The 27718-nt window shown below is 31.5% G+C and overlaps 11 protein-coding genes across 11 annotated transcripts; 4 read left to right on the top strand and 7 right to left on the bottom strand.

The window, feature by feature from the left end:
- Positions 1-299: 299 nt before the first annotated feature.
- On the bottom strand, positions 300-5060 carry MYO2 (myosin 2; the record flags this gene model as incomplete). The annotated part of the gene is made up of 1 exon (XM_004180767.1): positions 300-5060. One exon carries the CDS (start codon positions 5058-5060, stop codon positions 300-302), a length of 4761 nt encoding a protein of 1586 aa, XP_004180815.1.
- A 1309-nt stretch (positions 5061-6369) lies between these two features.
- On the top strand, positions 6370-9189 carry TBLA0E02400 (uncharacterized protein; the record flags this gene model as incomplete). The annotated part of the gene is made up of 1 exon (XM_004180766.1): positions 6370-9189. The coding sequence occupies one exon, from the start codon at positions 6370-6372 to the stop codon at positions 9187-9189; it is 2820 nt and encodes a 939-aa protein (XP_004180814.1).
- Positions 9190-9589: 400 nt separating this feature from the next.
- SAW1 (DNA-binding protein SAW1) lies at positions 9590-10399 on the top strand (the record flags this gene model as incomplete). The annotated part of the gene is made up of 1 exon (XM_004180765.1): positions 9590-10399. One exon carries the CDS (start codon positions 9590-9592, stop codon positions 10397-10399), a length of 810 nt encoding a protein of 269 aa, XP_004180813.1.
- Positions 10400-10869: 470 nt separating this feature from the next.
- PRO2 (glutamate-5-semialdehyde dehydrogenase) lies at positions 10870-12240 on the top strand (the record flags this gene model as incomplete). The annotated part of the gene is made up of 1 exon (XM_004180764.1): positions 10870-12240. The coding sequence occupies one exon, from the start codon at positions 10870-10872 to the stop codon at positions 12238-12240; it is 1371 nt and encodes a 456-aa protein (XP_004180812.1).
- A 1840-nt stretch (positions 12241-14080) lies between these two features.
- Positions 14081-14542, bottom strand: TBLA0E02365 (uncharacterized protein; the record flags this gene model as incomplete). Its single annotated transcript, XM_004180763.1, has 1 exon — positions 14081-14542. The coding sequence occupies one exon, from the start codon at positions 14540-14542 to the stop codon at positions 14081-14083; it is 462 nt and encodes a 153-aa protein (XP_004180811.1).
- Positions 14543-14857: 315 nt separating this feature from the next.
- Positions 14858-15895, bottom strand: TBLA0E02360 (uncharacterized protein; the record flags this gene model as incomplete). The annotated part of the gene is made up of 1 exon (XM_004180762.1): positions 14858-15895. The coding sequence occupies one exon, from the start codon at positions 15893-15895 to the stop codon at positions 14858-14860; it is 1038 nt and encodes a 345-aa protein (XP_004180810.1).
- Positions 15896-16432: 537 nt separating this feature from the next.
- On the bottom strand, positions 16433-16840 carry TBLA0E02355 (uncharacterized protein; the record flags this gene model as incomplete). Its single annotated transcript, XM_004180761.1, has 1 exon — positions 16433-16840. The coding sequence occupies one exon, from the start codon at positions 16838-16840 to the stop codon at positions 16433-16435; it is 408 nt and encodes a 135-aa protein (XP_004180809.1).
- Positions 16841-16960: 120 nt separating this feature from the next.
- TBLA0E02352 (uncharacterized protein) lies at positions 16961-17434 on the bottom strand (the record flags this gene model as incomplete). The annotated part of the gene is made up of 1 exon (XM_004180760.1): positions 16961-17434. One exon carries the CDS (start codon positions 17432-17434, stop codon positions 16961-16963), a length of 474 nt encoding a protein of 157 aa, XP_004180808.1.
- Positions 17435-18118: 684 nt separating this feature from the next.
- Positions 18119-18994, bottom strand: MAK16 (ribosome biosynthesis protein MAK16; the record flags this gene model as incomplete). The annotated part of the gene is made up of 1 exon (XM_004180759.1): positions 18119-18994. The coding sequence occupies one exon, from the start codon at positions 18992-18994 to the stop codon at positions 18119-18121; it is 876 nt and encodes a 291-aa protein (XP_004180807.1).
- A 466-nt stretch (positions 18995-19460) lies between these two features.
- On the bottom strand, positions 19461-24479 carry LTE1 (mitotic regulator LTE1; the record flags this gene model as incomplete). Its single annotated transcript, XM_004180758.1, has 1 exon — positions 19461-24479. One exon carries the CDS (start codon positions 24477-24479, stop codon positions 19461-19463), a length of 5019 nt encoding a protein of 1672 aa, XP_004180806.1.
- Positions 24480-25721: 1242 nt separating this feature from the next.
- Positions 25722-27617, top strand: TBLA0E02330 (uncharacterized protein; the record flags this gene model as incomplete). The annotated part of the gene is made up of 1 exon (XM_004180757.1): positions 25722-27617. The coding sequence occupies one exon, from the start codon at positions 25722-25724 to the stop codon at positions 27615-27617; it is 1896 nt and encodes a 631-aa protein (XP_004180805.1).
- Between the last annotated feature and the right edge of the window lie 101 nt (positions 27618-27718).

The raw sequence follows: 27718 nt of genomic DNA, 5'->3' as shown, positions 1-27718 counted from the left end.
GAAAGTATAAAAATATCTTTTAAAGTAATTATTCGTTAATAGTAGCGCATGTAAATATTTAATATAAAATAGTACTAGTAATAATATTATTAATAAGAATAATAGTAGTAGCAACAGCAGTAGTAGCAATAGTAGTAATAGTAGTAATAGTTAAAAAGATAATAATTATAAAAGGATAATAGAAATAGTATTAATTACAAATGATAAGACGCTCCATTTTATTAATTGATACTAGTATTTAATGCTGATGAGAATAAATAAAAAACTAACATGCTAATCAGAGAAACAAGCATTTAAAATTAAGCTCTATTGTTTGAGGAATCTTGAATGGAAACGTATTTGGTAACCAAGCTGACAATTCTTTGAGTTAATGGCAAATCTAACCATGATGGAATATATGCTTCAATTCTACCAAACTCCCTAGTACCTGTCTTTCTAAATGGATCTTCAAATGGACCATTTGGAATATGCAATAAAATTTCATCACTATGAATCTTGGATTTACCTGTAGATGAATGAGCTGTTTCATTCTTTACGAAATCTGCGACATAATTCATGATATCTGTAGGAATTGGTTCTTCATAATCAGCAATACTATACAAGGACATTAGTTTTTGCAATTGCATTGGGGTTAAAGCATTACAAATTTCCCTTAAAATTAGAATATCGTCTACTGTTTGTTTTCTCAATTGCAATAGTTTGGCTGTTTGAATCAAGTGTTTCAAATGATCAGCACCATCAGCAATATGATGAGCTTTACACCATTCTTCTAATCTTGTAATATTATAATTTAATTGAATACCACGCTTCCATGACAAAAAGTTACGTCTCATAATCAAATCATTAAAACAAGTTGAATCAATGAAATTTAATAATGTTACAATGATTTGACGGAAAACTTCATTTTCTATCTTGAATGATTTCATACTCCAATAAATATTGTTTAAGAAATTTAAAATGTTATCCATCTTATAGGTTGGTGTAGAACCAAAAATCTTTGGTAATAAACTGTTACTCTTTTCTTGGAAACCTGGTAATGCTTCTGATAATATAACTGCTTGGATAACCATTTTTTGCAATTCTTTTTCTAATTTCTTCATCCACAAATTATAAACGTTGTAGCTTAAAGATTCAAAATCATCCTTTAGTTCAGTAACTAAATTCAAATATTCTTTGATCTCACCTTGATCTAGACCATTCTTATAAGCATCATCGTTATCAATGGATTGCAAAGCAAAAACAACAAATGAATATAATTCATGAACGTTTGTCAACCAAAAGGCACCACCTGCAATAATATCACCACCTTTTAAGGTAAATACAATACTTTGAATTGTTTGTAGAACCTCTGCTAAGAATACTTCACTTTGTTGAGTTAAACCTAATCTCCACATATCACTTAAGACAATGATAATGATTCTAGATGGGTATAAAATCTCTTTGTTAGTAATATTAGTGGCAACACCAAGGTGTGGAACTTTGTAGCCTTTTAATAAACCGTTAGTAATTTCGGCATTTAAAGTGGCAGTTTCTTGTAGCATTTTATATATTTCATCATCAATTTCTGATAACGTACTCTTCGTTGACATAGCATCATCAATATCGTTATTTTCTACATTCTTGGAGATTGAATCGTTCAATGGAGTTTGTGGAGTTTCTATCTTATTTGGAGATCTTGGAGAATTCATTGGGAATAAGTTAGATCCATTATTAGAATTGCTTCCTCTGCTTGGGGTATGAGCCAAGGCAGCAGCAGATAGTGTGGCTGTGGTCATAGAAGCTTGTAAACGAGTGATTTCTTCTTTTAGTGAAAGAACTTCATTTTGTAAATCGTTATTTTCTGTTCTAGAATCAGCTAATTGTTGTCTAGCTTCATTCAATTCTGCTAGTTGTTTGATCGATTCTTGTTTTAATTCATCATGCTTAATCTTAATTTCTTCAATTTCTTGCTTCTTGTTTTCAATTTCTTGTTTAGCTAGAGCCAATTTATCTTCAATTTCCTTCAATTCTACATCATTTTCATCTTTTTGTTTCAATAAAGCTTCTTCACGTTGGATTTTAGCGTTATCTAATTGTTCTTTTAGTAGAGTTGTATCATTCAATGATTTTTGTAGATCTTTAATACGAATAGTTAAGTCTTTATTTTCTTTAACTCTTGAGGCAAGATTTTGAGTTAATTCAACAACCTTGTTTTCTAATTTATAACTAACCTCTTGTAGATGATTCAAAGATTTAGCTTCAGATTTCAATTTAGATAATTTTTGTTTGGCAAACTTTCTTCTAATTAATGATTGAACAACAACAGTTGATCTTCTCATATTGATAAAGTTAGATCTTGGTTTGAAAGATCTAATTCTCTTTTGAATATTCACAGCAGCAATATTTTGACGCTTTGCGTGAACTTCTTGTTGGGCCAATTTTTGTCTAACCTTTGATTGAATACGAATAACGCTTGTAATAATTGAATTGAATTGTTTACGAGCAGCAAACCCTCTATATAATGATTGGATTGTCGTGGCAGCTCTTGTTTTTAATTTGTGGTCAACTCTCTTTCTAACAACAACACCATTAACAGCACTTTGAAGAAGTTTTATAGAAGTTATGGTTGCTAAATATTTCTTTCTGTAATGTTTAGCTCTAATATTCTTTTGAATCAATACAGATGATTGATGCATTTTATCGGATCTTAATTTTTCCAAATAAGCTAACATACCAGCTTTGAAGAAGATTTTAGTATTACCAATCTGATACTTTTGAGAATCCTTAACAGTTTCATGTAGAATTTTTTTACACAAGTCAATGATATCTGTTTCAGTGGTATCTTGATTTTGGAAAATATGAATCCATTTATCAGAAGATAAAAGGAAGTAATATCTCAATACGAATTCATTAAACGTCCATCTTGTGGGGAACCCTGCACAAGAGATTCTAATAGTTTCAAGAACACCACATGCTCTCAATTGAGATAAAACCATTAAATTATCAAATTTCCAAGGTTCTTTTTCATTATTTGGTTTAATACAACGAATGTAATGAACATTTGTAGAATTAATTGTAGTCATTAATTCAACTAAAGATTTTTTAAACATGGAACCTAAAGTAGGTTTCTTAGCAGCTGCTCTACCAACTAGTTTTTTGCCCTTAAAATCATCAGTTTTACTTTTGGAAGTATCATCTTCATTATTCTTTCTATCCATTGTATTTAGGATGTTTAATAAAGTTTGATTTGTGGAGGCTCTTAATACTTCTAAATGGCCATCAGAAACGGTATCTCTATTCTTTTCGATGAAACCTTCAGTATCATAAGCGACATCGATAGCGTAATGGCTTACAACGAATTTTGTTTGACCAAATCTTGGTTTTTTGAAAACTTTATTAGTTGGTGGTTTATCTAAAGTTTGGTATAATTTTTGAGTCCAAGATTCATCAGAACCTGCAGGTAATCTACTTTCTTCATCTAATAAAGAAAGGATACCTAATTTGTTTTCGATTAAATCAATACAAGGCTGGTTGTCATTAAATTCGATAAAGGACCATTCAATTTGTTCATTAATATATTCTTCTTGTTCTAATTTAAATACATGTTGGTTAAATTCTTGTTGTAATTTTTCATTTGCATAATTAATACAGAATTGTTCAAAAGAATTTTTATCAAAATGTTCAAACCCGTATATATCTAAAACACCAATAAAAGTGGCGATTTTATCTTCTACATCAGGGTTACAAAGAACTGTATTGATGTTATCAACTAACCAATCGAAAAGACCAGAATAAATGAATTTAGCAACAGAATCTCTTGAAACAATTGCTTGAGAATAATTTAAATTAGAGACGATTTTTTCAGATCTTGTAATGATTTGTTTTTTGGTAATCCATTTTGCAAAATTTGAAGGATCGATACCTAACAATTCACATGCAATTTTTAAATTTGGTTCATCAGAAGATAAAGAAGCATCATTTTTAGTTTTTTTCAATTCTATATTACCGATATGTAAAAGAGATGCCAATATTTTAAACAATTGGTTTTGAGTTTCTTGATCGATACCAACTAAAGTTAATGCATCAGTAGTAATTTTAAATTCCTTGGCGTCATCGACACCATTAATTTCATTGTCACCACCTTGATTTGTATAAAAATAATCCTTGGCATCCTTTAAATATAATTGGTCCTTCATGTCTTGTGGAAGACCCTTTAAGATTTGGTAAAAAATATGATAGTTTCTTTCAATTGCAGGTTGGTACACCAGTCTTGATCTTTCTAATAAATATGTTCTCATCTTTGCACCAATAATAGCGGTATGATCGTCGAATAAGATCTCCAAATATTTACCGAATCTTGATGAGTTGTCATTTCTAGTGGTCTTTGCATTACCAAAGGATTCCATAATTGGGTTTGTTGCCAGAATTTTCTCTTCAGTTTCAGACATTTCCACTTGACGTTGATGATCATCAGTTTGAGAATAAAATTCTTCTTCGACAGAGGCAAAATATCTCATAATATATTTAGCAGAGACGGTCTTACCAGCACCAGATTCACCAGAAACGACGATAGTTTGATTTTTTTTATCGTTTTTCATAAGGCTATAGGCTTCTTCAGCAATGGCAAACAAATGAGGCTCCATTTCTCCTCTACGTTTGCCAGCATAAGCTTGGATCATATCTTGAGAATATAATTGATCCATTCTATCAAAGGGGTTTGTGGCAATAAGAACTATACCTGAGTATGTGTAAATATTCAACTGAGAATATCTTTGTTTAATGGCGTTCAAAACAGCAGGTTCATTTAAATAAGATAAGGAAGTTAAGTCATCAGTGGATTCTAAAATGGGAGGGTTTCTTAAAAGTGGCAAATTTTTGTTTGCTTCATCATCATCCAATATGTCTGTTGATATATCCAAAGTACTTGATTCGATAGGTATTATTGTACCATCTTCACATGTACATTCGATTATATAAGGTGCTTTTGTATCATTTGTATTTTTAATATTAGTAATCTCACAACCTATCCAACCTTTCTCGGTGTCTGGCAACCAACAACGGGTACCCACTTCATAAGACATCTTTGATCCTTGCTTATAGTCTTATATATCCAATCAATTATTAATTTTCAACAGAATAAAAATGGAAAGGAAAAAAAAATTAAACTGAACTGAACTGAATTGAATTGAATTGAATTGAAATGTGATCAAGTCTATTTAGATAGGATCAAACCAAATTAATTGTTTCTCTCAAAATAAATTAAGATAGAACAACAATAGAAAAAAATATTAATATAAAAAAAACTACTTAATAATAATATTTAAGTTTTTAAAAGATATATTAAGGCATACATACACACAAATAAATACGAAATTAATTGACCAAGTGTAAATAAGCAAAAGTAAATATTCATGATTTTTGAATAACAAAAATGAAACTTGATCACATTTGAATGCAATTAAACCGAATACGAATTTAGATTTCACACGAATTTTCAAAAGTTCGATCCATAAATCAATTTCCCAACTTTCCATTTTTGTAGATGGCAAAATATACCCGATACGGTATTTTACTAGAAACAGAAAATATCGTGAATTGATCACGTGGATGGGGCGGGTAACACCGCGACGCGTCAGATTTTTTTGCATTCCTATTTGGGGAAAAACTCATTGAAAACGACGCGTATTTTATTACGAACCCTGTTTTTCCTAAATGGAAACCCTTTTTTAGGGTTGGCATTGTCACGTTATAACAGACATTATATAGTGAGCCATTATGAGCCACTACTAAATATATTTTGGCTATAGAGCAATCGAATCAAAAACATAGATGATTTGAAAATAAATTGTATTGTAATCTTGGTTTACTTAATACAGATTATAGATTAGGTAATAATATGAACTATTACTCTGCTGTTTCTTAATTTCTATGGTTAGATTCACAGGCATCTACTAATACCCTGTTAGAGTTGGAGCATTTTTCTTTTTCTGATGTTTTATAGATTATCAACTGATGATAGTAGATTTGATTATACTAGATAAATAAAAAAAAATTCATTAATCTCAGAAATACACAGTTAGTAGGTCTAACCTAATTAGATTAGAAGAGTGATAAAGGCAAAACAATTAGAAATATTCTGATATGTCTCTACATGGTAGCGCCGTGCATTTGTATCTAAAACGAGAGATGCAGATTATAGGGCGAAGAGTCGGAGTAGCCTGATTCCGCGATTTGCCGCGATTTACCGATATAGTAGTATGATTAATCAGGAGAACCTCGATTGTTTAATTATTAATTAAAGATTTATCGAGTAAATAAAAGTAAAATTGTATAAACTTTAACAATAATACTACATTGTCATTATAATAATAATAGTGAAACAAAACACAAATGCATTTGCGTCAGCAACCGTCGGTTGTTCCTCAAATATCGATTCAAAACTGCAATGAAGATTCATCAGCATTTCCCCTAACTAAGCATTCGAGAATCATTCATTCGACAAATGATACAGCTCTAAAATATAAAATTAATAATAACGTTGGTAACCCACGAATTAGGAAAATGCGTGCCTTTTCCATGATAAGTCCAGATGATGATGACTTGGAGATTATTAAAACAACAAGTAATAGAAAAGGTGAAGTATCTGAAGATAGCTCTAGATCTCCAGATATAATGTTAGACTCAAAATTAAATACAAATATTTTTGAAACTCAGACAGTAGAAAAATCTAAAAATTCGCTAGTACGAAATAATTCAATTCATACCATTGATCCTAAGAATAAAGACGCTAGAAATCATAGATCAATATCTAATATTATACATGATATTACATCCACTTCTTCACCAATTATTAGACCTTCTAGTGTTCCAGATATTTATATCAATGATACTCCGACGAAAAAGGCAGTAGATACTACTTCAAAATATACTGGGAAGCATTCAAGGCTACAGAACCATAATCCAAACCCAAACTTACTTCCAGCATTCCAAGTAAACCCAGTTACTGATCGTAGGAGAAATACAGCTATTGGAGTAACAACAGTTGATAGTAAGACTCCTATAATAATTGGGCCTCCGCCATCTTTGCCTAGAATAATACCAAATATGCATCGTAGATTTAGTGCTGGTCCTTCTAATTTTAGGAGAGCTTCAACACCAAATCCTGACCTAAGATCTAATTATATTTCTAAAAAAGACTTTACCGATTCTGCAACAGGGACATTTAGTGATTTGTTATTCAAAGAAGATGCACAAGGTGGGTGCTATTCTAGAAGACCGAGGCTATCATCAAGTTCAGGGTCTTCTTCAATGACAAATCTACAGCTTCTTAACAATACTACTCTAAATTCTAAGTTTTTACCTTTAACGTTATCACCAAAATCGGGGGCTAATTCTATGAGTCGGAAGCTATCAGATAAAGAAATGTTAATGCCTGGTGCTCTTTCAAAACAATCAACGGCCAATAATAAACAAAAGTTATCTCACTCAACGAGCAAGAAGCAACATCATCATTCCCACCATCACCACCACCACCACCATCATCATCATCATCATAATAGTAATGGTAATTCTAACAATAATAGTAGCAATAATAATAATAATAATAATAATATTCACCATGAAAAGGATAAAGATGAAACTCAAAATGATAATCACAAACAAAAACACAAAAAAATGCATGAAAGTAATCATAAACACACACCAAGTGATGATACCTCAATAATACCTGATGACACTTCGTATACTGACTCAAACAAACCCCATTTTGATCTAAATTACTCCCATTATAGTGATAAGCATTCTGATTCAACGGAAGTGTTTGAAAAAGGCAAGAAAAAATTAGCACAACAATTTTTTAAATCAATGAGACCGCCTATGTCACCTTCGAAATCATCTACTAATAAAAATCTAAGTCCATCATCAAATCAAAAGCAAAATTATATGAGCTCAGGCTCAAATTTCTCTTCCAGTTTAGAATTGCCACAGACTACAAAACAAAGTAAATCACCTTTGAAAAATATTCTTTTACAAAATCATAACCGTAAGCATAGACATAAATGTAATAAAAATAAAAATAAGAGCAAAATAGGACAAGCCTATTTACAGCCACCTAGCCATCAAAAAGATGGTTATTCTACAGACGATGAGATATCAGATATACAAGACGTCTTTGATGAACAAGATGAGCTTCAAGATGATAAATACCAAGATTCTGAGAATTTAACAACATCTTGGAGAAATATAATTTATAAAGATTTTACAAAGTCTACTTCCAAATCCGACCAACAGAAACTATCTGATAAGAATAAGACAAAGAGTACACTATCAATCCATTCCCCATTTTCTTCAAGAATTAAATCTAACAATAATTTGGGAAATTTTACGTCTCTGTCAGCGTCTCCTTCAGCTACAGTAACTCCATTTGTTTCATCTTCATCCTCATTTTCTTCAGACAATGATTATTCATCATGCTCCTTTTCTGATTCGTATTGGGACTCAGTTCTATACACAGATTCTGATTCACAAAGCGAAGATTCAATAAACTCTTCACTACCTTCATATTATTATGATGAAACTCATGATCACCAGCATGAGCGTAGAAATGCGATTGCTCCTAAAAAATCGATTGGTCAAGATTTAAGAACTGATTTCCATACTCTTGCTTTGGAAAACTTAAGTGAGTCGTCGTTACATTGGAAAGAAGATCCATTATTTTATAAAAAGCATATCAATATTCAAGTGAATAGTTTCGAATCAATTTTAAGGGATCGTCTAATTAATGTATTGTTACATGACGAAAAAAAATTTGAAAAAAATTTAAATAATTTTGATTCATTATATTCAGACGTTGATTCCTTAAAAAATAAAATACTAGGATTGTACGACTTGATTGAGAATAATTACTTGGTTTGTTTAGATAATGCATTTAATAAGGATGATCTTGATTCTTTTATCTCAAGATTAGATAAAACAATGGATGCTAGTGTTGGGAAATTAAGTGTTTTAGAAAAGAGATTGAAAATAAGTGGAGATAAATTAGCTAGGCATAGAGAAACTATGAAGAAGTTAGATTCTGTGTTAAAGTTTCAAACAAGAGTAAGGGAAATGGATGATAGTGGGGGAGGTGTGCGTTGGATCGGATGGATTTTAGATGCGATCACTCTTTTAATCGTTACCTTAGTCATTTACGGACTCTTAAAATTATTTTAAATGGACTTCAAAGCGTTTTTCACATTTTAATAAAAGATTTTAAAAACTAAAATAATAATACGAACTATTTTATTACTATTTTTCCTGGACACTTAAAACTACAGGAAATTTATCTACTAAGTATAAAAAGTTGGCATTAAACTGTATTAATTTGTATAATATGAGTTTCTACTATTCAATATTACCATTATATAACTAATATGAATGTGTTAAGGTAATTCATAACAATAAAAGAAAGACATTTGCTTTCTACTTCTCCTGGAAGATATAGTTGTTTTTTTTGGGCGGACATGAAAGACTCCGAGCTTGTTAAATGAAGCACATCTAGTATTTCTCACATCTTTCATGAGATTGTGAAACAAAAGAAATTACCTATAAATTATTACTCTTCAACTGCAATATGGCATCTGGTGTGGCGACTATTCAAATATCTAAGAATGTAGTGCTGCCAATTCTTTTATACATTAATAGGTCTCAATTATTGAAAAATAATTCATCATCCTCTTATTCTTCGTCAACAAATGATGATAATCTTTTCCAAGCTCCCATAATTTCAAATAACTCTATTATTTGTCTAAAATCCGCTAACACAAAATTATATCTTTCAAACATTGATATGAAGAACCTTATTGAGGAAATAAGAGATGATATTCTCTTAATTATTTATGAAATTACTTCTATTGAAATCATCGAAACTGTATTAAATAAAGTAAGAATAGGAAATACGATTGATTTTAAATCTTCTGTGTTACCAGTGCTTTTTCCAAATGGAGATCCCTCTAACTTTGTTGATTCTAATATTACCACTATTACTAGAGTTGGTAAATATAAATATAAGCTGAATTTTAAAAAAAATTGGGAACTAGATATATATATTGAAAATATTAAAAAATTGCAAGCAATAAGATATTATATATTGTTTGGTTCATACCAAAATTCCACGCATGCCACGAATATCTATCAACAGAGAAGGATTCTTTTAGCTGAAAAGTATAATGTTGATGAGAATAATGGAACACCAATTATTTCCGTTGAACCAGCTGATGAAAGTATTCCCATTAGTGAAGACCCAGTATTAGTTCAAGAAGATGAAGAAGATAAGAAGCCACAAATTGCGTTTAAGTATAATCCGGTTACAAACCTTGGTGGATGCTTGAGCATTCATGTCTTGCAACGACCAAAAAGAAAACATTACATTTTGAAAAAATGAACTATAGCTCATAGGAACTCTGTGAGAAATACTACTGTGAAAACGTATGGCATTTATTTCACCTCAATACTTTTCTTTTGCATGTTTTGTTGTTTTTTATTGAAACATAATTTCCATGGTATTGTGTTCTTTCTGACACTTAATTAGCATTTTTAGATATATTATCTATTAACTAGGCCACACATGCTGATTATGTCAGACTATGGCTCAATTATACTATTCAGTGTCATCATTTGAAGGTTTTTTATTATCCTAAATAAAATCGTTACCGACGGTGTATTTTAGATTTATCCCGATTTTTCTCTTTTAGTCATACAACAATTTTCAAGAAATAATTATACCTTGTTGAAAGTGGAGTACAGATAGACATTATACAATTAAACAATTGGACTATTAAGGGAGACTATAACTTTTTGTAACCACATTATTATTCGACATTCAATAAAATACTATAAAAACATTCACAAAAAATGTCATCTCAATCTGAACTAATTGCAAAAAAAGCTCGAGCTGCTGGTAATATTTTAAAAACTGCTTCTGGTGAAAACCGTTCTCAGCTCCTTTATAAAATACATGATTCTTTAAAGGCTAATGCAGATGTTATTAAAAGTGCTAATAAATTAGATTTAGAAAATGCGGTTAAAACTAACTTGTCAAGTGCACTTTTAAAAAGATTGGATTTGTTCAAGGGTGACAAATTTGATGTCATGTTACAAGGTATTATTGATGTTGCCAACTTAGATGACCCAGTTGGTGTCGTTAAAATGGCAAGAGAATTAGATGAAGGTTTAACTTTATACCAAGTTACCTCACCAGTCGGGGTGTTGCTAGTAATTTTTGAATCTCGTCCTGAAGTTATTGCTAATATTACTGCATTGAGTATTAAATCAGGTAATGCCGCTATCTTAAAGGGTGGTAAGGAATCGGTCCATACTTTTAGAGAAATGTCTAAAATTGTAACCGAAACAATCATCAAATATCAAGACACAACTGGCATTCCAGACGGTTCTATTCAATTAATTGAAACAAGAGATGACGTTGCAAATCTACTAGATCAAGTTGATTACATTGATCTTGTTGTTCCACGTGGATCAAATGCTTTAGTAAAGAACATTATGAATTCTACCAGGATCCCTGTCCTTGGTCATGCAGATGGTATTTGTTCCATATATGTCGACGAAGAAGCTAATATGAATGAGGCTAAAAGAATTACTTTAGATGCAAAAACCAATTACCCAGCGGGTTGTAATGCAATGGAAACTCTATTAATTAACCCAAAATTGAAAAATTGGTATGAAGTTTTAATTAACTTGAATCAAGTCGGTAAGGTTACATTGCATGTTACTAAAGATGTAAAAATAGAGTATTTAAAAGTATTGAAAGATCTAAATTTACAAGAATCATTAGAATCTATGGTTGTTGATATTGATGAAGAAAAAGAATTTGATCAGGAATATTTATCTTTAGATGCTGCTGTAAAATTTGTCAATTCCACCGAAGAAGCAATTAAGCATATTAACACACATTCTTCCAAGCATACAGATGCAATCATTACTGAAAATGAAGAAAAGGCTAACATGTTTTTAAAAGGTATCGATTCAGCAAGTGTATATTGGAATGCCTCCACTAGGTTTGCGGATGGTTTCAGATACGGTTTTGGTGCTGAAGTTGGTATTGCAACTTCAAAAATACATGCCCGTGGTCCTGTCGGTTTGGATGGTTTGGTTATATATCAATACATATTAAAGGGTCACGGTCAAGTTGCCAGTGATTATATTGGAGCTGGTGGCCAAAAGGCTTTTATTCATAAAAACTTGGATATCAAAAACATTAAACTATAGATAAAATTTAAATGTTTTACTTGCGACAGATCTATCTAACATCCTATACTAGGAACATTAACAGTTGGTTAGGGAAGGTAGTGTAGAAGCATGTTTATAAATAACAACTTTTATTTAAGTCAAAAATTATGTAGTTGTTCGATATTAGAATCTTTAATATTAGTATTGCTGTAAGTCACAATTAAGAGAATAATTCTTTTTTTTGTAGATTGTTTAAAGTATAGAAACCTCCTACCCTTTTGAATAGGAATTAAAATTATAGAAAATATAAAAATATAAAGGTTAGATGTCGACTTAAAATTCTGGCAATTTATACATTATTTTTTTTTTTGGACAAGAGAAGTCAATTCATCGCCGTCTATAAGTGAAAAATTTTCCCCTAATTAACCTCACAAGAGTTATGTGCCTCTCATGCTTAGTATATCCTGTAGAAGCTACATGATGTCAACTAATCAACGACAACGAATTTTCTAATTGGGGTTTTTATTAGCAACGTATATTCAAGTTATACTATCTTTTATCCTAAACCAGTATATCTATTGTTGTATGTATAAATACCATGAATATCTAGCACACTGCCTATAGCGTGAATCATCTATGCATAAATCCAGTGATTAGTAAAATCGTTGAATGTTGATATCGTAAGTGGTTTTGTTAACACATCTGCAATGTTGTCCTTTGTTGGAACGTACTCTATTAATAAATCGTTTTTATGAACCTCGTCTCTAAGTCTCATTACCTTGGTACCGAATAATCTATTCCTGAATTTTTTATCATCAGACGAAATCAGGGATATAGTTGGCTGTGAGTCGGTAAATAATATCTTAGGAACTTTTGTGTCAAGTATGGATTCAATCAGGACCTGTAGGTCTTGTAAGGTTGGAATGCAATCTGTCACAGCTGCTAGTTCGGCTTCCGACGAGGATGTGCAAGTGAGTGTAGCAGTAGTTGACTTACCAGTTATAATTTTACCATTTAAAATATAAAATCTTCCTAGTTGGGATTTATAATATTCTCGACCACCAAAAGCGACATCAGTTACTACTGACAATTTCGTATCGTTTATGTTTGCAATCTTCCACTGTAGTTCCTATTTCCTTATGACACCATAAATATTTAACCAAATGTTTAGCTAATTTTTTAACTTTCATTGAAGGGTATAGTGTGTTTTTAGCTAATATGTTCACATAGTACATTATATCATACCGAAATTTATAAGCCACATAGGAACAGTAGCTTACTATCTTTTGTAACCATTTTACCTCATCAGCATAACTGGAATCATCAAACTTTTCTTCCTTATCATCCACATATACTTTATATGGTCCTGGGAATTTTGTAATAGCATGCGAGTCATCTAATGTTATTCCTAGATGTTTCCAAACCAATCACCATAGATTTACCAAATTTATAATTAATGTCTAATCCTAGTATATCATAATTAGCCTCGTAGTTTATTAAAGTACCATCATGGATTACCTTAGTATCAAAAGATTCTTGCAATATATTCATAAATTCTTGAGCATCTTGTAGTTCATCTGAAAAACGATCATATCATCCACGAATAGACAGACTGTGATTTTGTCATTTTTAAATACACACGGCCACATGGGTATTTCTGATAGTTTGCACACTTCAGCTAAGTATGTTTGGCACCAGATTGTTTTAAACCATATAGTGACTTCTTCAAAGGGATTACCTTTTGGATGAGATTCATATATGGTGGCGTACGAATGTATAGGACTTCATTTAGATCTGCATATGAATATGCAGAAGAAATATCCAGTTGAGTAATAAATAGCTTTTGCTCCAGTGCTAGAGCAAGGCAAGTCATTAATGCTTAATGGTGAACAGTATTTGCTGTTGCATCTTGGTCGTATGTTCCCGGTTTCTGTTGGTCACCTCTAGATACACATTTGCATTTTTTCGTACCGTGTCTTTTTGTTGTAAAAATAAACATCATGTTAATAATGGAAGAGTATAGTACGCTCTTTACATCAAACATATTATTTTCATCCCATGTGCCAGTTTTCCTAATTTGAGACAATTCCTTATTATAAGCATCAATGAATTCCTGGCGTTCCTTGGTATCATTGTTCATGGTGATAGCTTCATGGTAACTTAAGACACCTCTTGTCATTTTTCGCTGACTAACTTTGGAGGTAATATGTAAAGCATGTAAATGTTTTATGATAAAGTTGTTATCATCATTACTTGATTCTGACCTTGATATCTCAGAATGTATCTCACTTGTTATGTCTTGTACCTCACCGCCCACTCTGGATAACGAAGTACGTATCATGTTGACAGTGTTATGGAAGAAACTAGAGCCATCTTGCCATTTTGTTCTTGTATTAGGCTTACGATAAGGGTGTGAAGGAGATATATGACCTGGTTGAGAAGATCTATGGAGCTTTGAAGAATATATCTTTGGTTTAGATCTAGGAGTTCTAAAAATACCGATAGGATGAGATATTGGTTTGAAGTTAATTAATTTAGAGTTGGAGGATTTTGATAATGTGTTGAGTTTTTCAACAGTAGGAGAGGGATTATTAAAATTTCATGTGGTTGAGACTATAGGTTGGGTGGGAATAGCCGATATAGTCAGGATTTGAAGTTAGAATAGAACTGGAATTTGGAGTTTGAGTAGAACTAGAAGTTGAGTTTGAAGTAGAATTGGAAGTAGAGCTTGTATTAGAACTAGAAGGGGAACTTGGATTAGAACTGGAAGTTGAATCTTTGGCAACAATACAAGAATTATCATCGCCCAGACAGAAGACCGTTTCCTCGGTAATATCGACAATTTCATTAAAAGATGACAAACTAGATGCAGATTCAGATATGGTGCTGAGTCATCACCAGAAACTGCAGGGTTTTCGGAATGTAAAGCGTTCTCACTTATCATGTCGATTTCATTATCAAGGTTAGAATCTTCTTGTGTTGATTTTCGAAGAGCAGATTGTGCTAATTCATCAAGTGTTTCCAGATAAGGTTGAAGTTCAACATCTTTAGCAATGTCATCAATTATAGGAAGAATGTCAACTGGTTGAACACCGTCATCTTTACGATGAATCTGAACATCAGGGGCAGGTACTAAAGTTGGTGTTGCAATTGTGGAATCATACAGCGCTAATAGTTCATCAAAGACATTTGGAGCTGATTCTGTAGCGGTAGCTTTGTCTCCCCTAATAAGTGAAAAATTGCTGCTGTCAACAACTTTGTGACTACTAGGAACATAGAATAAGTAACGGTGAGATTCATTTGAAGGAGTTAATGCGAAGGCCTTGAGTCCACGGACATCAAGCTTCGAATGAGTATTGGGAGTATGAAGGATGACATCTTGACCGAACGGTAGTAGTGAACTAGCGGCTAGTCCAACTAGACCTGCTTTCGCACGTGGAGTAGATTTGATGGAAGATGTGTGAAAAGCATTTCGCATAAGGGTTGCAAATGATACAGCATGAAACCATAATTGATTTGGCAAACCTGTCGCTGCAAGTAATGTACGACAATCGTTGAGCAATGTTAGATTGGTCCTTTCAGTAATACCGTTTGAGGATGAGTCAGCAGTCGTAGTAATATAGATGGGCTGAATACCACTTTTACGGAATATCCCACGTAATTCATTGTTTGTAAATTCAGACCCTCGATCCATATGGAAACTGAGAATGTTGATATTGAATTGGTTTTTTTACAAAATTTACAACTGTCTCAAAAGCAGCTAAAATTGATGGCCTACTTTTGTTTATTAATGGAAAAGCCCAGCGAAATCTTGTAGCCTCATCGGTGAATGTGATATATTATTTTGCTGCGTTAATAGGCACATTAGAAACGGGTTCAAACAAAGCACAATGTATATATTGGAAGTTGGTGTATTCTTGTTGATATTTTAATCGAGAGCCGACGATGTGTTGGTGCTTTTGAGCTTTCATTGCATGCAATAGATGCATTGAAATTTTTCAATTCCAGTCCAATCAACCATGTGACTCTAGATACTGCCAATTAAACCATCAGAAATAGTTCTTTTTATATCTTTGATATTGATGTGACCGAATAGTCGATGAAGTAATTGCATTGAATAAGGTTTGTCGGTGGTACGGACATGAAATATTTGATTACCTTTACTCTTTTAGGACATTTAATAGTGGTATGTGATAAACTTGAACAAATTTAGCATTGAACCTCTATGTTTTTAGAAATTTTTAGATAACCCTGCTATTTCTGACGACTTTTTTTGAATTGTAAATAGTAATTCTTCTAAATCATAGCTACCTGATATTTTAAGATAATCTGCGTTGATACCAGCATAGTTTCCTTTTAACGATTTCAGAATTCTTCTAGAAATCCAATCATCACTGATGGATATGTCCAGTTCTCTTGCTTTATTTCTTAACCCCAAAGTAGTAGATCTAAAAATACTAGCATCAGTATTGCCATCAAATGATATATTATATAAAGCATCCAAAATGTTTTCATAAATCTCGTGGTCAGTCTGAATGCCCTTGGACAAGGTGCATTCGACGATATTATAAAGAGAGATGTAATCCTTATTTAGTTCGGTTTGAACCCAAGTGGAATATGCCTTCGCAGGTACATACATATTATAGATTCGTAAAACATATTCCTTTTCGTCGTTGGGCGCTTGGATGGAATGAGAAGCTGGAGTAATTATGATATGTCCTAATCCTTGATTCTTAAGGAATTGGCGAAATAACTTAATCTATGGTTCAAACTCAGTTTTACCATTGATGCGGTATAAACATACTTTATTGTTGACATCACCAGATGAGTGAATTTTCGAAGTCGAATGACTAATATTGTCAAAATTATCGTTTAAGACAGATGGAATGTCTTTGGTGTCATAGGAATCGCTAGTGTAAACGAAATCTGGAGTATTGATGAAAGAGTTTGTAATAGTAGAAGATAAAAAGTTAGGTGGTTGTGCGAATGGTATCGTGTCTTGATTAATTGACATAGATTGCATCATTTGCATGAATTGAAGCATTGTCATAGGATTAAAATAAGTTTGTGGAGAAAATGCATTCGAGTTAGAGTTAGTTGTATTGTCAATATTAGATTGAAAAGTTGGAGGCACTTGAGTTCTTTGAAGAATCATCAACGTGTTCATTCTCATGCTTATGAGAGGACTGATCAGAAGTGTCGATCCCTCCACCGTGAGTGCCATGTACGACATTAGAATTCTTAATTATGACTAACAGTAATATTAATATTAAGGATTCTAATGCCGTACAGTAGTGAGATAATGTTATTATAAAATAGTGCTTTTTGAAGTTTAATCTAATAAGTTGAAGTTGTCGGATCTTTTTGGTACTAACTGTTCTTATAATTGTCCTCCTCCAGCTAAATACGTATATAAAACTATAGAAGTATATAAAAATGAGCTCTATTTATATTCCGAGAAATGTAGGTTGTATAAAAATATCAGTTAGTACGTAATATTTTACGCTCAACAGAAGTATTGTGTTATTTCGATTTTATTTATAATATTGTTTTTATCTCTAGTAATGTGCCTTTTTGGATTAATGCAATTTAAGTTAAAAATGATAAATGACAAAATAAATATAAAAAAGCACGTGATTTTCGTACCAGCTGCAACCAAAACATTATATAGTTTCAACTATTAATTAATTAGAACTTTATTTATTAAAAAAATAATAATTAGAATAAGTACGGATGATTTATTTTAAAGGAAATGCAAATAGTTTAAAATATCGTACATAGTAGTATACATTTAGAATAATTAACAAAAATTAGTGACAGTAAAGAAAGTAAAAAAAAGGGAAAAAACTAATACAAAAAACCTTGTTTGGTCAATTAATGAAGTTATTGTTTATAAGATATTAGAATTTGACTTGCTCTAATTTTCTTCTGCTTGTTGTTGAACCTCACGTTCCTCTTCGTATTCAATCTCAACTCTTGGACGTTTCCTCTTTGGAGCACCCTTAGATTCAGAATCACTTTCAGAATCGTCTTCGGAGTCTGAATCTGAGTTATTATCTTCACCGTCTGAATTAGCAAGCCATTTTTCCAAATCTTCCATGTCAACCATCTCCCCATCATCATCATCTTCAATATATTCAACTTCACCATCATCACTTTCTTCTTCTTCCTCTTCTTCCCATTCCTCTTCCACTTCTTCTTCTTCATTGTCCAATTTACCCATAATCTTTTTCCAAATCTTTTCATCAACATTCAATGGTTTATCACCGTATGCACCACTTTTTAATCTATCTAATAATTCTTTTTCAATAGCTTTTTCAATTTTAGCTGCAGCCAAAGCTTTTCTTTCCCTATTTTCCTCTCTTCTTTTAACCTTTGGAGCAATTCCAACGTAATGTCTTTCGTCTTCTCTTAGTGCCAAACGCCTTTCAGTAATAGCAATCTGTGTTAATTTGGTCAATCTTTGCTTACATTTATGAATTAAAAATTTATTCCAGTATAATAAATGCTGATCTATCTGCTTTAATGCCTTTGAATAATTTTTTGACAATTTTATTCTTTCCCATAATTTTGCAGGTGTATGCGCTCTTTCGGCGGTTTTCATATATAGGTATAGTCTACCATTTACACTTTTAACAGTTGCATATTTGGAATTGGCTAATGGGCAGGACTGCCTAGTACATAGACCAGTAACATTGTATTCATTTCTACAAAATGTTTGTCCTTTATCAGTTCTGATCTTATATGAACAAAATTGCTGGTTAATAACTTGCCAAATTAAATCGTCAGACATATTGCTTTTTTAATAACCAGAATGAACTCTATAACGATATATAGACTATAAAGCTGATTATTTAATCAATACAAATGAAAAAATTAGCAAGTATCCTTTTTTCTGAATATTTTTTAACTATTGCATAAATGTCTCTATCTCATCGTTTTTTTAAGATATGAAAATTTTTTTGAAAAATTCCGATGCCTTACCCGGTCATAAGAAATTTGAGAAATCTGCTGCCAACAGGCTTTTTAGTAATATTTTGAACCTTACACCTTTTTCACTTCAATTCTCTTATGATGAACTCAATACTGTGACACATATGAAAGCAAAATATTATTAAAATTATTTATATGATTATTTATTAAATATTAGTTCTTTATGTAGAATATAAAAGTCCTTTTAAAATAAAACAATAGTCTTTTCTTAAAATAACAATAAGTGGGCTTGTTGAAATAATTTTTTCAGTTATAATAAAGTTACATTAACTTGACAGTTGGTTAATTTCATCACGAGTAAGAATAGATATATAGACACATTTGCTTAGTAGATCGTGGTTTACTTTAAAATCATAGAATTTACCCCATTGAACATGCTGAATAAAATTTTTGACAATTTGAACACTAGTCTCAAATTTGTTATAATTTAGCACCTCATGATCTATAATCCAATTATGTTTTTCTGAATTTAATGATAAATCCGATAGATACACTACAATAAACGGTACACACCCTTTAATAGGGTCGATTCTGTCCAAGAGTGTACGAATGCTTGAGTAATTATTATCTAAAGATGGAATTTGCTTTAAAGTTTCCCATGTTAAAAGATCACCTGGCTCAATTAATCTCCATGCATCTCTCATTTTTTGAACTACAGAGGAACTTAATGCTAGGATAATCTGAATCATAGTATTGAAGTTTTGCAAATTTTTACAGTGTTCAGCAACATGAATAAATCTTTGAATGGTGTTTCTCTTAATCTTGATATCTTGAGTTAATACAATTTCAGATACAACCCAATCAACAGTTAAATTGAATCTAGATATAGCAAAATCAATACCAGTCATTTCTTCATTAAATGATAATAGTTGTAACCAACTTGTGGCTTTATTGTTTTGATGATTCAATTTTAAATCTAGTAGATCTCTCCAATCAATCTCCATTAATAATTCTTTTTCAATTAAAGTTAATTGTTGAGCAATGGATAACGAGTCATACATCAGAATGAATGGAATATGTTCACTGGTATTAGCTACATCTAATCTTGGGTCTCGGATTTTATAAGAAGAAATGATCTGCTGTAGTTTTTTGGGCGATATTCCTTTGTTAATATCATCTGTTCCGCCATTGCCGTTATTAACATGCATATTGGTATTTCCACGTTGAATATTAGAGGTTGTAGTTTTACTTAGAGATGGTGTATAAGGTATATTCATAATGGTCTTTCTTCTTCTTTCTAATAGTAGAGATTTTCTCTTATTTGGCCTAGTACCATTTATATTATCTGATGGATTTCTATTCAATTCAATCATTTCCATCTCATGTTCTAAAACAGATAGTATTGAATCATTAGACCCTTTTGAATTATCGCTAGTTTTTTTATATATACCTTCTAATTTCATCATTGCAACATTTAATGGATCATCTGTAATTGTATCGTCTGGAATATTAGCAAAATCTTGAATGTTTTGGTTAATATCATGGCTTAATTTGTCTCTCGTATTCATTTTTTGTGCAACAGGTTTAATGGGACTTCCTAAAGGAAGTTCACGAGTACTAGATGTCAGACTTTTAACCTCTTCATCTTCTTGTAAGAATTTATTTCTTAAAACATTAACATTTTTTTCAGGAGACAACCCATCTGCAGTTTCAACGCTTGGTGAATACATATATTTATTAACCCTCACGCTGTCCCTATTCGAAGATTCAGTACTCTGTGTACTATTAGAATAAGTTATCTTTAGAGAATTTTCTTCATCTTGCTGGTGCTGTTGCTGTTGCTGTTGCTGTTGCTGCTTTTGCTGCTGCTGTTTTAACCAATGTTGACTGAACTGCTTACGTAGATCTAATTTATGACGAGTATTTGGTGAACTAATAGTATCGAATGTATCATTTGATTGCTCACTTTTAATTGATTTGATACTTGGAACGTTGGTCAGCTTGAATTTGATTGGTGTGAAATCCAAACTATTCCGATCTACATCATTAAACTTGGATGGACTGTTTGCGGCTGAAAGAAATTCATCAGTACTTGAGCTTTGGGTTAAAGATATACTAGATTTTTGACGATCTTCAATTTTGACAAGTTCCAATTTTTTCGCATATTGTTCTATCTGTTCTTCATAAATAATATCATCAAACTCTCCAACAAAGTCTCCAGAGTCAGTTGGTGTATGGCCTAATTCTGCTGTTTCATTTAAGTCTAATTCGTTAACCTCATCAGGTAAAATAGCATTATCTTTAGCATGTGAAGTGCTTTCTTTTTTATACGGTGACGGAAGGTCGTCCTTACATGGTGATTTTGGGTAATCTTTGATTGGAGTACTCATTTCTAATTTAAGTGGTGAGCTGCTATTAGCTTTAAATGGAGAACTCATATTTGGTTTGAGTGGAAAAGCAATATCTTCTTTCTTTGATGCCACTCGATTGAGTGTACTTTGTCTTCTAACTACACTAATACGCCCACTTGAAGGTCTAATAGCAGTATGGGTTATCAATTTTGAACCAAAGACATTTGAAATATTTTCATCTAAGTCAAAAGTATCATAATCGGAGTTGGAAGATTTTGATAATTGTAATGATGAATCAGAGTTATCATCATTATCATTTTTACCATTATCTGTAATTTTTTCACTCAAATCAGGTTCAAAGGAGAATTCTCTTAAATTATTGCGACCTTTTTTCCTTTTCAAGAACTGATTAGCATTCGCTTCATTTGCTTCAGAAAAAACCTCAGACTGCAAAGGTGGTGGGGGAGGAGTCGAGATAAGTTCTGGATCCAAATTATGTTTATTTTCAGAACCAATAGAATTATTATCAGGTACATTAACAACTTCATCAGGATCTTCTAAGTCAATAGATAATGAAGAAGCAAATGATGCACCTGGAGAAGATTGAAGATTAGGAAGAGTGGCATCGATATGCAGATTAGGAGACATCATTACTTTTTTTATGGGTGATTGATTTTCTGGAGCTAAATTTAAAGTTGGATCGTTAATTTGCTGATCATTAGTAAAGTTGAAATTAATATCTGATAGATCGATAGATTTTTCACTGATTCCTGAGGTAAATACTAATTGTTGTGGACTAGAATGAATGATTTCACCGTTCTTCAAAGGGCTCAAGTGCGGAGTATTACTAAATTTATCTTTATTTTTTAGAGGGCTACTATTAGACAAATGAGATATTCTACCAGAAATGCTATGTCTAGTTTCTACACTTTTAAAAATCGGTAGAGAGCTTTTAACTTTACGCCTTTCATATGCAGCATTTAAAGGTGATGTATCTATTAATTGTTGAGTATTATGATTTTGTTTAGAATGTTCTTGCTTTGTTAAAGTATTAGTTAACGAGACAACCGACTGAGCAATTGTATTTGCTGTTTGATACAAATTTAAATTATCCATTGCACTAAAATCAGTATTTATCTTTGTAAGTGAGCTTGAATGAAGTTTTGAGTTCATATAAGGCGTTGAAGTTATATTAATTTGCTCTGGTTCAATTTTTGCTAATAAATCGTTTTCTGTAGAAATCAAAAATTCAACTTCATCAATAGTTCTTGCACTTAGGATATCAAATTTTGAATCTATCAAGTTTTGCAATTCCTCTTTATCGTTGTTTTGATTATTTAAGGATGTTATTGAAATAACATAATTTACAAATTTATCTAATTCTGGTTTGATCGGTTTTACTTGTGCATTATTATTATTACTATTATTATTATTTTCTATACCATTTGATAAGCTCTCCTTATTATTCTTAACTGGGGTATCTATGCTATTGGCACTAGTAACATCTGATAAAATTGCGTTTGGATCATGATTTTTTTTCCATTTAGCTAACAAACCAAGTGGGCTTTTGTTATGAGTGAAGCTTGATAAAGAGTGTCTACTCTTTGCTGATTTTTTCGACGAGATTGTATTATTTCTTTTCGGTGTCTTAGATTGTTGAAAATCCATTGGCGGACTATCTATCTCTGGTATAAAAGTTGATTGTAGAATAAATTCCAATTTTTTTGCCGGTGTAGGTGGTAATATTTGTTCTAATTCAGGTGAAAATGGATAATCAGCATCTTTAATAATTGTTGACATATGGGTTAATTTCGATACTTGACTAACTTTACGATTTAAATGGTGACTATCATCATGACTAGCTTTATTTCTATCACAATTATTGGTGGGATTAATTTCATTAAAATCTGTATTGGTAGGCGTAGAAAGATTATTATCATTTTTAATCTCATTAGCATCTGTATTATTATTATCTGATGTAGAATCATTAGAATAATTAATTTGTTTTGTATTATCATTTAATTTAGCTAGATCAGTTTTGATAATAGTATCATTTCCTACCATATCTTCATCTTCATTTTGAATTGTTGTTGAATTACTAGAATTAGAGGACGAACTTCCCTTTGAAGCTCTATCGTATTTTGCCAACGTATCTTGTGGATATAACATCATGGAAGCAGTTTTTAATTTCTTTTTTCTAATTTCATTCATTATTGACTTTGTAGTCATTGGAGTAATAGTTGTTGAAGCTTTCTTACTACTATTACCAAAGACAGATAAAACATTTTGATTACGGAAATCTGGATTTGAACTGCTTTGCAAAGCATAAAAGCTTAATCGGCTGTTTCTCTTTTTAGATTGCTCTAAGTTTATTACATCTTTAAGCCTAAAGAATAACCATTCGTCTGGGGGACATCGAATATCTGGCTCATCGAAATTTGTATTTTCCCAAATTAAGTTTGATTTTTTAATCCAAGCTTTCTTTAAATTTATAATACAATTTTTAATAATTTTAAGATTATTGGTATATGACATTGGCGTTTCACCATTTAAAAAATTTATGAATTTTAAACGCAATTCAATATTTGATAAAAAATCTTCAACAAAATAATTTAAAATCCAATGTCTTAATAATGTGAAGGTACGCACTATTGAAATTTGACCTAATTTTGAAATAGTTGAACCATCTGAATCATCTGATAAAGTTTGTTCAATGGCCCAATTGAACCTTAAAACTAATAAGTTAAACAATTCTGAAGGGGTTAAGAAGTGCCTATAAATTAGAAAAAAATCTGATAGTATAGAATATTCCACAGTATCAATTGGAGATGTCAAATAAACTATTAGAGCTACCAAATCGGTTTTAATAACCGTCCTCTTCTTTGTGAGTATTGCATCCCCATCGTCTTTATTGAGCTGTAGCTTTTGTTCTTTATAAGTGATGACCTCTTCATTAGGTTCAGGATAGTATTGCTGTAAACTAAAGACTTCCATTGATCACGATATTGTATATAAACTCCTGTTACTACTATGTATTAAATAAATAGGTAGGAAGGGCTCGTTGGTATCAATTAATAGTATACAAATATAATAAATATAATTAAACGAAAGGTAATTTTTTATTGGACGCGTTTTTCTTTAAAAAAAAAGGTGGTAGATATCAATTTTAGATTCTAGTTAAATAAAAATTATTCATAGATGAGCTATTAATTTGCTAATTTGTCACTTTAAACAAGTGTAATAAAATAAAGATTAGTTTTTATTATTTTTTTATTTAAATTACCAAGTGCCGAATCTACTCAACAAATATTTTCTTTGTCAATATATTGTTTACTAAAGATCATCATCGATTTGGTTACCTGATCCGACGGTAAACAATGAATTCTAGTTTTCTCATATGTAAGAATTTTCGCGTCACGAAAATAAGAATAAAAAAAACTAAGGGAAAATAAATAAACACGAGAATATTAAATGTCGGATTTGCTAATTAATTTTCAGGAGTATTTTACCTTTGACACTAATATTCAATTATGAATTAGATTAATCCTACAAAAGTAGGAAATATTAACGTTGTTACTACCAATGCAATCCTATATAAAATTAATTAAAACCCTTCAAATTTTTTTTGGTAAAAAAGAAAAAGAATAACTTTGGATATTTGACTCAAAAAGATTTCCTTTTCATTAGAATAATTAAAATGTCATAGTGATCTGTCATTTATTTTTTCTTTTCTTTTTTTTTTTTATTTTTGAAAATATTCAGTAAAAAGTATTTCCATTTTTATCACGTGCAATAATAAATTCGGAAATTCCTTGATAAAAACGTCATTTTACTTTAATGAAATTTCTTGTGTGAAAAAAAATCACAAGTTGAAAAATTACTTACATTAGCAAAATTACGTTAACAATTTATTAATCGAAGCATTCTAGTTAGGAAACCAAAATATAACAGCTCTAGATCCAAGTTGGCTTATTATAGAAAAAAAACGAACCTTGGAACATTACAATAGAGACAAAGGGCCTTGTGAAAGGGCATCAATAAAGGACAGTCAAAGGATAATAGTGAAAAAAAAGTGCCTTCCAAATTGCATATTATAAACTTTTTTTTTCAATATTAACATTTTTGCATAATTTCATTTATTTTTATTTTTATTTCTCTTCAAAAAATTCCATCATCGGATGATATATTTTTGATCTATTATTAATATTTTTTTTTTGCACTTGGTTTAAATTTTAAATGGTTTTTGAAGTTTTCACAAATTTATATTCAAATAATGACAATATTGGACAAGTAGAGAACGATCCTATACAAGTCTCTATTGATATAGAATCGCCACCATGCATATTGTACGGATCTGTACAAGAATCTTCAGGATCTATCTTGAGCGGTTTACTTAATATCAATGTCAGAAATCCGTATCGAGATATTGATTGCATTTCCACACCAGACTTATCGACGACGCTAACTAATCTATCACTCAATAGTCAACATTCAATAACCACCGCATCAATTAATCATTCCTATGATAATTCATCAAGATTAAAAACTAATCAGATCTTATCTGGATATACTAAGATCAAATTTAATTCAATCACATTATCATTAATTCAGAATATTATCATAAATAAACCNNTTTTATTAGATTCAGAAAAAATTTCAAAATGTTTGAACTGTAATATTAAAAAAACAGTTATAAAAGAATGGGAAATACAAAATATGAGTCGGGATTTCCAAGTTGGAAATTATCAATTCCCATTTTCATATTTATTAGATGGATCATTACCTGCTAGTGCATGTTTAGGTTCTGGTGCTCAAATTATTATCAATTATGAATTAATAGCTACAATCAATTATCTTGATCCATGTCGTAATCATGATACTTTTGGTGAGGAACAACTCTGTGAATTAAGTTTGCCTATTATAATTAAACGAGCGTATACCCATCACTCTATGAGAACACCAGTAAGAGTATTCCCACCAACAAAGATGACTGCATCTGCATCATTACCAAGTTATGTTTCACCTAAATCTACGTTCCCATTAAAATTAAGAATAGATGGTATTACACAGGGGAATAAAAGATGGAAGATGCGTAAATTATCATGGAAGATTGAAGAAAAGACTAAATTTCGAGGATATGTTTGTTCTAATCATCGTTATGAATTAAAAATATTGGAAGAAATGATACGGAAACGAGATGAAGAATTGAAGAAGAAGCCCAAGATGGAGATTAAAAGATATGGTACATTAACCCCGCAAGTGAATGTTACACTTTGTGAAGGTAACATGGGAAATAATAATAATAATCCTGAACCAGTACGTTCGAATCGAGTTGGAATAGTTGATGATGAAGGCGAAGAAGAAGAAGAAGAATTTTTTCATCCCAATGATGATGCAATGAGAGAAGAAATGGAGGAAACACAAGAACGACAACGGTTAGAAGAGATCGAACAACAAAAACAAAGTGGATCTAGTATATTTACCGAAGAAGTGAGAGTGTTAAAACAAGATGAGATGAAATCTGGATGGAAGAGTGATTTCCATGGAGAGGAAGGGTGTATCAGTTTAATGACTGATCTCGATATAATGGATTTAGATTCTGGCTTGACTAATCCTATCAAATTTTGTAGTTCTAGCAAACCGATGTATACACCAGCCATTAAACCTACTGGCATTACTCCTGATATTCAAGATCATTCGTTGGGACTATATGTGACACATAACTTATCATTAGAGATCGTAGTAGCAGAGGAAGAAATCCAAATTGAGAATGGAACAGATGCTAAAAATCCACGAAAACGTGAAGTGGATCAACGATTAGCAGAAATTTCGCCAATGTTTGCTAATAGAGGAAATCAACGTGGAAGAAATGTGAAAGGCTCAAGGTTAGTAAGTGTACCGACTGGTGCGGCACGTGTATTGACCATGCAATTCAAATTACCAGTTTGTGAACGAAGTGGACTTGGTATATCATGGGAAGAAGAAGTACCACCCATGTATCAAGACATTAAATTGTTATCACCACCTGAATATGAAAACGTACCAGAGTATAGTGAAGTGGTTGATGAACGTTATAAATTGAGTCATGTATTGTCTCCTCCTCCTATGGCACGTCATTCCAATCGAGGATGAATGAAAAAACAAACAAACATAATAAGTAAAAGTGATATTGAATATTACACGGAGAGGGGGGGGGGGTATATAAAAGTGCATATACATATTTATATAGTCAA

The sequence above is a fragment of the Henningerozyma blattae genome, chromosome 5 (assembly GCF_000315915.1).
Source record: "Henningerozyma blattae CBS 6284 chromosome 5, complete genome".
Lineage (NCBI taxonomy): Eukaryota > Fungi > Ascomycota > Saccharomycetes > Saccharomycetales > Saccharomycetaceae > Henningerozyma > Henningerozyma blattae.
Note: the sequence above shows the minus strand (reverse complement) of the source record. Positions and strands in the feature narration are given on the sequence as shown.